This window comes from Budorcas taxicolor, chromosome 16, assembly GCF_023091745.1.
Source record: "Budorcas taxicolor isolate Tak-1 chromosome 16, Takin1.1, whole genome shotgun sequence".
Classification (NCBI taxonomy): Eukaryota; Metazoa; Chordata; class Mammalia; order Artiodactyla; family Bovidae; genus Budorcas; species Budorcas taxicolor.
In genome coordinates, this window is record NC_068925.1 from 68432500 (window position 1) to 68442107 (window position 9608).

At 35.3% G+C, this 9608-nt stretch overlaps 1 protein-coding gene across 1 annotated transcript; it reads right to left on the reverse strand.

The window, feature by feature from the left end:
• Positions 1–964: 964 nt before the first annotated feature.
• Positions 965–5200, reverse strand: PDC (phosducin). The gene is made up of 3 exons (XM_052654178.1): positions 5140–5200; positions 3774–3925; positions 965–1489 (listed from the first exon to the last, which is right to left on the reverse strand). Exons 1-3 carry the CDS (start codon positions 5198–5200, stop codon positions 965–967), a joined length of 738 nt encoding a protein of 245 aa, XP_052510138.1.
• Between the last annotated feature and the right edge of the window lie 4408 nt (positions 5201–9608).

The window sequence follows — 9608 nt, forward strand, 5'->3', positions numbered from 1 at the left end:
GAAATTTCTTTTATCTTGCTCTTCATCTCATTCCTGCACTTAAAAACATTTTTTCGAATTATATTTTATTTTGCATTTCCATGTGTTTGTGTAGCAGGAGAGTTTTCCAAGTGTTTTCAAGGGGCATGGAAATAGAACTTCTACTTCTCTGAATTTCAATTTCATCATTTATGAAATGGGAGTAATATTTACTTGCAGAATTGTGCTTAAGTATTAGAAATGACATGTATAAAATATTGGCCCTTAAAACACAATCAATAAATGATAGTTATAATTATTATTACCACTAAATATTATTCTTTTGTCTAAAAAAAAAAAAGACCTTGCTTCTACTTGCTTTTTTTCTTTAAGTTATTTTCTGAAACTCCGAAACAGTATTTTTAAACAAATACTTTTAAAAAATAATTTTAATGTGCCACAGTGTTTCTAATGTATTAGTTTATTTGGAATATAAAATATCTTACCAAACGAAAATTTATTTGTATTTTGGGTTATATAATGTTTTAGGGTCTTGATAATATAATATTTGAGAGAGAACAAACTTCAAATAGAGAATTTATTTCCTTACGAGACTTTATTCTTATTACACAAGCAAATTTATAATTAACAATATAATTTGAAAAACCTAGTAATAACAATGAGGAAAAGCATGGAATAAAAAAGCCAACATATAACTGGAAAGGGATTTTTGAAAACTTTCACAGTATTTTTCATATCCTCTTTGTCTACTAACATGTTGCTGAAGACTACAATGTTTTGAGGTAAAGTGTTATATCAACTTGAGTAACTAATATTAAGACATGCTAATCATATAATTTTAGTGTCAGTCTGGAGTTTTTCTTCCTCAAATTAGAGAAGCCAGGGCTATGTTTAGTGTTCCCTAAAAGAATGTGAATACTACCAAAATCACTATTCAATGCTTAAAGGAGGAATACGAAATATGAGACATTGACATAGTAAATCTTTATTCCATATCTTCTTCCATGTTGCTCTGCTCTAGGACATGCATCTCCTTTTCAGGTAATAACCCATATTCATTTAGGAAAGACTCCACATCCCCAGTAAAAAATTCTTCAGCAAGCTGTTCAGTAACACTAATGAAATTGCTTAGGAGTTCCCCACCTTTGTAGACAAGCAGCGTGGGGAGTACATCTGAGGAAAAGCGGTCTCCGGCGCCTGTATTAGAAGCCTTTATTTTACAAAACTTGACCATAGGGTATTCGGCTGCAAGGCATGTTAAGCTACTGTTTAGAGCATCACAGCCCTTAATACCATCTTCATAAATATGAACAACGATAGTGGTGATTTTCTGTTCCCTTTCAATGGTTTCCAGGAATTGCTCCCCAGATTCCAGCTCATACACAAACCCATATCTAGGCCCAAAACTCAGCTTCTGGTGCATATCCTGCATACACTGTCTGCGGTATTTACGAAGGCAGTTTTCATCTTCTTTATCTTTGTGGATTAGTTCATATTCTTGAACGCTCATCTGGGAATAGATAAAAGAAATGATAGAGATCAATCAGTCAGAAATTTGTATTCCTTATACGTAACAAACCCGTTCTCAACTTTAAGAGTTTGCATTTGCCATCTCCTCTACCTCCATGGGGTTGCAAAGAGTCAGACGCGACCGACTGACTCACTTTCGCTACCTCCTGAGGTGGCCTTTTCTTCCACCTCATTTGTTCAAATGTCACCTTCTTTGATTATTCTACCTAAAAGTGTCCCTGCCCCACATTTAGTACCCCTTTTGCTTTATTATTTTTTTTCATAGTAATAAGTAATACTTGATATTATTATATATATTTATTTGTCTAATATTAGTTTTCCTAACTTTTGTGTCCTGTGGGGGCAGAAATTTTTTGTGCGTCATTTATCACTCTCTAATATGTTTTGTGTCTGGCCCATAATAGAGGTTCAGTAATTATTTCATGATTCAATGCATACATTAGTATTGCCAAATATAGTTGAGCTGTGAGATGGTCATGGAATGTTCCAGTTTGAGTGAAAAAAACCCAACAAGGTCTACTTTAGAGTAACTTTCATAAAACTGTAAATACACACATGTGCACACAAGTGCCTGCACACTCATTTAAATGTGTCCCCAACAAATGCCTTTGGACATTATTGCCTCCTCAACAAAAGTTGTTTAAAAGATTTTGTCAAATCACTTACTGATATTTTTGGAATCTGTAGGATGGCATTTAAGCAAGACAGCTTTTACTCATATTTGGAGTTCACCAGATTAGCCAGAAGACTAGTGGCATCACCGCCAGCTGAAAAGTTCTGGGAAACGCAAATTTGGTGACGCCACCCCAGACCTACTGAATCAGAATCTGGAAGGGTGAGGCTGAGTGAGCCATGTTTAAACAAGCCATCCAGGTGATTTGTATGCACTGGTTTAGGCTAAAATGAGAAAAGACCTAACTTCTATTTGCAAGACAGCTACTTTTCACTGCAACTGGAATATAAAATTACCTGCAGAGCCTTTCTCAATGGCAGTGTCATTATGATTTAGGCAATAGAATGTTAAACACCCTCCCCCTTCACACACACACACGTGTACACACACACGATATAAAGGAGTGTTGATGGGATATACTGTGATTAATTGATGTGGAACAGCCCAGAACCATGGAAGTTGGATGACCCCCAAATTTATGGAAAATTTACTATGTCTTAGATAATTTATATAGACTATTTTCTTAATCTTCACAATAAACCTATGAGGTAGGTTTTTTATAGAAGATACCAGGATTAAGTAGAAATATCTGGTGCTTTTGTTGCTCTCTTGTTTCTTCCTCCTATATTTGTTTTTCTAATGTCCTCATTCTCTTTTTTTTATCTCATTCTTCTTATCGTATTATTTTTTCTGCTTTAAGTTTATCTTTCGAAATTAATTTATTTTAACCCTAACCATTGTTAAATGTTTTGTATAATTTGTAAGTTGCTATCATGCTGCTGCTAAGTCGCTTCAGTCATGTCCGACTCTGCACAACCCCCTAGATGGCAGCCCACCAGGCTCCCCCGTCCCTGGGATTCTCCAGGCAAGAACACTGGAGTGGGTTGCCGTTTCCTTCTCCAAAGCATGAAAGTGAAAAGTGAAAGTGAAGTCGCTCAGTTGTGTCTGACTCTTAGTGACCCCATAGACTGGAGCCATAGGCTCCTCTGTCCATGGGATTTTCCAGGCAAGAGTACTGAAGTGGGTTGCATTGCCTTCTCCGAAGTTGCTATCATAGTTCTCTGTTAAACAGACTGAACCACAAATACTGATTTACATACACATTGTATAATAAGAGACAAATGAGAATTTTAAAAAATGCTCCTTTAAAAAAAAATCATGGATATATTGCAGCTTATTCTGCTTATCTTCTTCCTCCTCCTTGGAAGGAGGAAGCTGAGAACAGTCAATGAACCCCACCCTTCCACTTAACCAATATTGTCAGTTTGGTCAGCGTCTTTTCGTACTTTTTTACATATATGCTCATATAATCATTTCAGCATAAATACAAATATAGTGTTTGTTTTCTATTGCTCTAGAAAATGGTATCACATAACTTTCTGCATCTTGCTTTCTCATATTGTGTAACAACCTCTAAGTCAGATTATGTATTTGTACATCATTCTTTTAACAGTTGCCTATGGTGACTTCATAGGCCAAGGGATTTACTGCATTTCCCCCCTCCTTTTTTTTTGCTAATACAAACAATACTTTAATAAAAACATATTGTAGATTATTAATAATAAATAATAGATTTTTTTTCTTATCTTACCTTTCTGCTGAATCTTTCTTTTGAGTCTTTGTCATCTCTACTCTGAGGAGAAGACATTTGTCTGAGAATCTCCTTCTTGCTAGGTGCAACTGAATCACTATCTTCACTCTCCAATTTAAACTTTCTCCAATCATTTATTACTCCTTTGGGTCCTGGAATAAAATTTAAAGCAAATTGTCTCCCTTTCCGTGTTTCTTCCCTTTCTCTCTTCCTTCCTTCCTTTCCTCATTTACATAGCTAAATTTATCAATCTTCCTTAGTGATTTCTTGGCTTTGTGTTATACTTAGAAGGTCACTGTCATTATGAAATTAGTTTTCATGGATTTTTGTTTAGTATTCATATAAACTCATTCAAACTCCTGACTAAATCTAAAAATTCTATATGATTATTAAACAGAGAAGGGAGTATTACTTAAATAAGATTCAACAGAGTTAAACGAAACTTGAATTTAAAAATTTAAACCATGCTATTTGACTTTTAAACTCCTGCTAGTGGTATATAGACAGCCACACACAATTTAACAGATCAACAAAACAGGCTTTGGATAAAATGAAGTCTTAGTTATTCTGGAAGAATACTGAAATCAATTTCATTGAAGATTTTACGGGGAGGGAGGTAGGCGGGGGGTTCAGGATGGGGAACACATGTACACCCGTGGTGGATTCATGTTGATGTATGGCAAAACCAATACAATATTGTAAAGTAATTAGCCTCCAATTAGAACAAATACATTTATATTTTACAATTATTGTATTTTTTAGATTCAAAAAATTAAAAACTTTATTTATTTTTCTTTTGGTTTTCTACTGTTTACAGTGGCAAAGAATTGCTCTAGAAAATGGTATCACATAACTTTCTGCATCTTGCTTTCTCATATTGTGGAACTACCTCTAAGTCAGATCTTGTATTTGTAACTCATTCTTTTAACAGTTGCCTATGATGACTTCATAGGCCAAGGGATTTCCTGCATTTCCACCCCCCCCCCTTTTTTTTGCTAATACAAACATAATTGTAGTGTAGATAGACAGGTTTTATGACAGACAGCAAGAAATCCTCAATAATCAGTGTTTTTCTTTGATATCTAATTAAAATTGTTTCAAAAGTATTTGATTTCACATTAATTTATGCAGTCAAATATTTTTTAGATGATTCCATCAACCCATTCAAAGGTATTACGTAAGTTTCATACTGAGTAATGACAATAAGAGATCTCCAAATCTTGCCTGGAGAATCCCAGGGACGGTGGAACCTGATGGGCTGCCATCTATGGGGTCGCACAGAGTCGGAAGCGACTTAGCAGCAGCAGCAGCAGCAGCAAACTTAATTTTAGTTTTACAATTGTTTTTTTCTTCTGACTTTCCTTACCTGTGTGTGAGGCCTGTCCTTCAAAGTCTTCCTCCAAACTTTGGCTTTTTGCTTCTTCCATTTTAGAGATTTAGTTTTGATATGACCTATGGGATGAATAAAGAAGTAATGATGACAGATGAATTCTAGGAGAAACAGATGTATATATATTCTGCTGCCAGGTTCCATGGAAGTTAAGGGTTGTCACTAAGTGATATAGTGCATAGCATTCTGCCTGCCTCGTAAAAGGACATTAATTTAAGATTTGGGCCATTAAAGAGATTTTGACCTAAGAAATTTACATAATTTATAGTTTGTCTTTACTTAAAAAGTCTTCAGTTTAGGTCTATGTACTTAGTGAGTATTATTTGTTACTGATTTATTTTATTACTGTTACCAAATTTCATAAAATTATAATCATTTTTATAGTAATAATGTTTTAATTAATAATAATTACATACTTACTATGATCACTAGTATGTGCCTGGCATTGTATCAATCATTTTATGTGTCAAAAGTCACTCTTTCTCACACAACCATATGTAGCAGGGACATTGTTAATGCCATTTTACAGGCGAGGAAGCTAAAGGACAGGGAGTTTAAGTTTTACTAGTTTAAGATCACATAGTAAGTGGTAGAGCAAGGATTTGAACCTACTTTTGATTTTAGAGCTGAGTCTTAAAGCATTAACTTTTAAATGGAAGCTAAGATACTGTGTTATTTTTTCTCAGTATGGTTTGACAAATCCAGCTTCTAAATTGGCGTTAAAGATTTTTGATCTTAAGGAACAGTGTAATTTGAAGCCTTATACTGTAACTGCTCTCCATACCATAAGGCATGTTTTGGTGGTGTCACCCACCAAGCAAATGGAAGCAACCAGTAACTATGCCTATAGAATTTTGAGAAGCTAAAATAAATTGTCACAAAATCCACTGAAAGCATGTGGAATTTTATTCTTAGGAACCTCCTTGATGCCCTTGTGTAGAACTTATTTATTCTTAGCTCACATTCAAATCCAACTTATTTGCCTATTTATCTTTCCATTATCTGGAAAACTCTAATATACATACTAACACATACCCTAAGAAAGTCTCTATAGTTGTGATCTTCTTGAAATTTTCAAGTCAGGGGAGGGTAAACTAACAGGGGGATATGCTCTCCTTTTACTTTTTCTCCCTCTTCTACTCTTTCCCCTTGTCTTTTTCTTTCAAAGTCAGTTTTAAGCAGTGATATCATCCAGCTTATGTGTTGATACCCTCTTAATTTTTTGTTGATAGACACTGAGCTTGGTCTGTTTGGTGCTTTCCCAAGGCACAGAATGGTAAACCAGAACTCTTTGTCTCAATTCCTTTTTTGCTGAGACTTCTGCCCCCAACATTTGGACTGGTATCTTAATTTTATTGTTTTCCTCATTACAGTTCCTACCCAGAATCACTGGAAGTCAAAGGTCTTTGCCAGTTTGATTGCCAATTTTAACAAGAAAAGACTTTTAAGAAAAAGCAGTCAAGGGGATGCCAGTCTATTCCACAGTATATATGTGACTATAAATATACAACCGACAAAGAATTAATCTCCAGAATATACAAGCAGCTCATGCAGCTCAATACCAGAAACATAAAAGACCCAATGGCCCAAAAATGGGCCAAAGAACTAAACAGACATTTCTCCAAAGAAGACATACAGATGGCTAACAAACAGATGCTTAACATCACTTATTAGAGAAGTCCAAATCAAAACCAAAATGAGATACCATCTTACACCCATCAGAATGGCCACCATCAAAGTGTCTACAAAGAATAAATGCTGGAGAGGATGTGGAGAAAAGGGAACCCTCTTACATTGTTGGTGGGAATGCAAACTAGTACAGCCACTATGGAGAACAGTGTGGAAATTCCTTAAAAAACTGGAAACAGAACTGCCGTATGATCCAGCAATCCCACTGCAGAGCATACACACTGAGGAAACCAGAATTGAAGGAGACATGTGTACCCCAATGTTCATTGCAGCACTGTTTACAATAGCTAGGAAAGGAAGCAACCTAGCTGTTGCTTTCATGCAGATGAATGGATAAGAAAGTTGTGATACATGTACACAATGGAATATTACTCAGCTATAACAAAGAACACATTTGAGTCAGTTCTAATGAGGTGGATGAAACTGGAGCCTATTATACAGAGTGAAGTAAGTCAGAAACAAAAGCAACAATACAGTATATTAGCGCATATATATGGAATTTAGAAAGATGTAACGATGACCTTATATGCAAGACAGCAAAAGAGACACAGATATAAAGAACAGACTTTTGGACTCTGTGGGAGAAGGCGAGGGTGGGATGATTTGAGAGAATAGCATTGAAACATGTATATTACTATATGTGAAATGGATGACCAGTCCAAGTTTGATGCATGAAACAGGGCACTCAAAGCTGGTGTACTGGGACAACCAAGAAGCATGAGATGGGGAGGGGGATGGAGGGGGGTTCGAGATGGGGAGACACATGTACACCCATGGCTGATTCATGTCAATGTATGGCAAAAACTACCACAATATTGTAAAGTAATTAGCCTCCAATTAAAATAAATTAATTAAAAATAAGTAAATAACTATAATAGATAATTTTAAATTTGAATAAATTTAGTTGTGAAAAAGAATAAAAGAAAATGAAAATAAGAGAAAACAAAAGTAAGTAAATGTTGTTGGACAAAAGAATCCACTTAATTACCTACTGGAATTACTTAAAAATAATTTTTGCATCTAAGAAAAATTAGTACAAATTTTCTTCAGAAGAACAAAGTAATGGAAACTGTTTGATAACTTCAATAGTTATTTAGTCCTCAGAAAGTTGGTTTCCAGCTAGTTTCTCTCTTTTTTTAAATTGGTATTTCAAATGAATGACAATGAAAGGGCTAGTCTCTTTTATTTTGCAAAAGTAAATTGATAATTTGGGATAGCTACTATTTACAATAAACGTATATAAGTTTAAGAAAACCTATGTGAAATTTTACTTCACATGGTGAAGAGAGAAGCATTCTGCTTCTTAACCTGTTTCTTGCCAACCTAGTTGGCAATCTATTGGAGAAAAAAGAAATTTCAGTTTTCAAAAAGACTTTCACCAATTTCAAGGAATTCTTTTACTGAAAAGATAATCCAGTTACTTGGGGGAAAACCTGCTCCATTGATTGGATTAGTCTATGTTAAGAGTAGACTGTGGGAGTCTTCACTGGTGGTCCAGTAGTTAAGAATCCTCCTTGCAAAGTAGGAGACCTGGGTTTGATCCTGGGGAACTAAGATCCCACGTGCTGCAGGACAGCTAAGCCCACACACCTGCACACCGCAACTACTGAGCCTGGCTGCCACAACTAAATAGAAGCCTGTGAGCTGCAACTGAGACCCAGCACAGCTAAAAAGAAAAGGAGAGACTATGGGCCAGCCTTTTCTCTGGACTCTGAGTTACGTGAAGAACAAAACTCATCTAGTGTGGCATTCACAAATTCTAAAACTTAAGTAAGCCAAGTTGCCTGTGTAGTAAAAGACAGAGTCCATTCCTTACCTAATGCCTCCATTTGAGTTAGAGGGCTTCCCTGGTGGCTCAGAGGTTAAAGCTTCTGCCTGCAGTGTGGGAGACCAGGGTTCAATCCCTGGGTCGGGAAGATCCCTTGGAGAAGGAAGTGGCAACCCGCTCCAGTATTCTTGCCTGGAGAATCCCATGGACAGAGGAGCCTGGTAGGCTACAGTCCATGGGGTCACAAAGAGTCGGACATGACTGAGCGACTTCACTTTCACTTTCACATAGATTGGTAAAATTTACAACAGAGACAGAAATTGGAAAAAAAATTGGAAAAGGTGTATTTGCTTGCACTGCTTGAAGACACTGTAGAGGAAGACACAAGCCTATTAGTTATTGATAAGTTTGAGCTACACACCTGTTAATATCCCCTTCATCAACTCACTCTGAGGTTTTCTGATATCTCAAATAATTTATTATCTTCAAAATTTGCTTTTGTATCCTAAAATTAATCCAATTAGTATTTGGAAGGTGCTTAGATGCTTGCACATAGTAAGTGCTATGTAAATCTATAAAATAAAATAATTTCTAAAAATTTCTATGTATAATAGTCATTTAAAAATATGATCAATATTTAATTTGCAGTGGTATTATTAGTAGCTAAAAAATTCCATGTCTACTTTAGGTTAAAAGGATTTAAAGTAATAATAGGATTTTACAAGACTTTTTGTTATTGTAAACACAATAATATTGTAAATACAATCATTATTGTAAATAATATAATATTACATGATGATTTATAGATGTTATTGGGAATAACAGATGTGATTGGAAATTGGTGATAAAGTTGAACAAGAAGACAAAAAAATCTGCACCTTCCCTAAGATTTACTGTGGTTCAAGAATTACTCTATTTTCCATATGATATATTATAAAAATCTGTATTAGTGTTCTTTTTTATTTCAGACAGTTATAATACTGTTTCA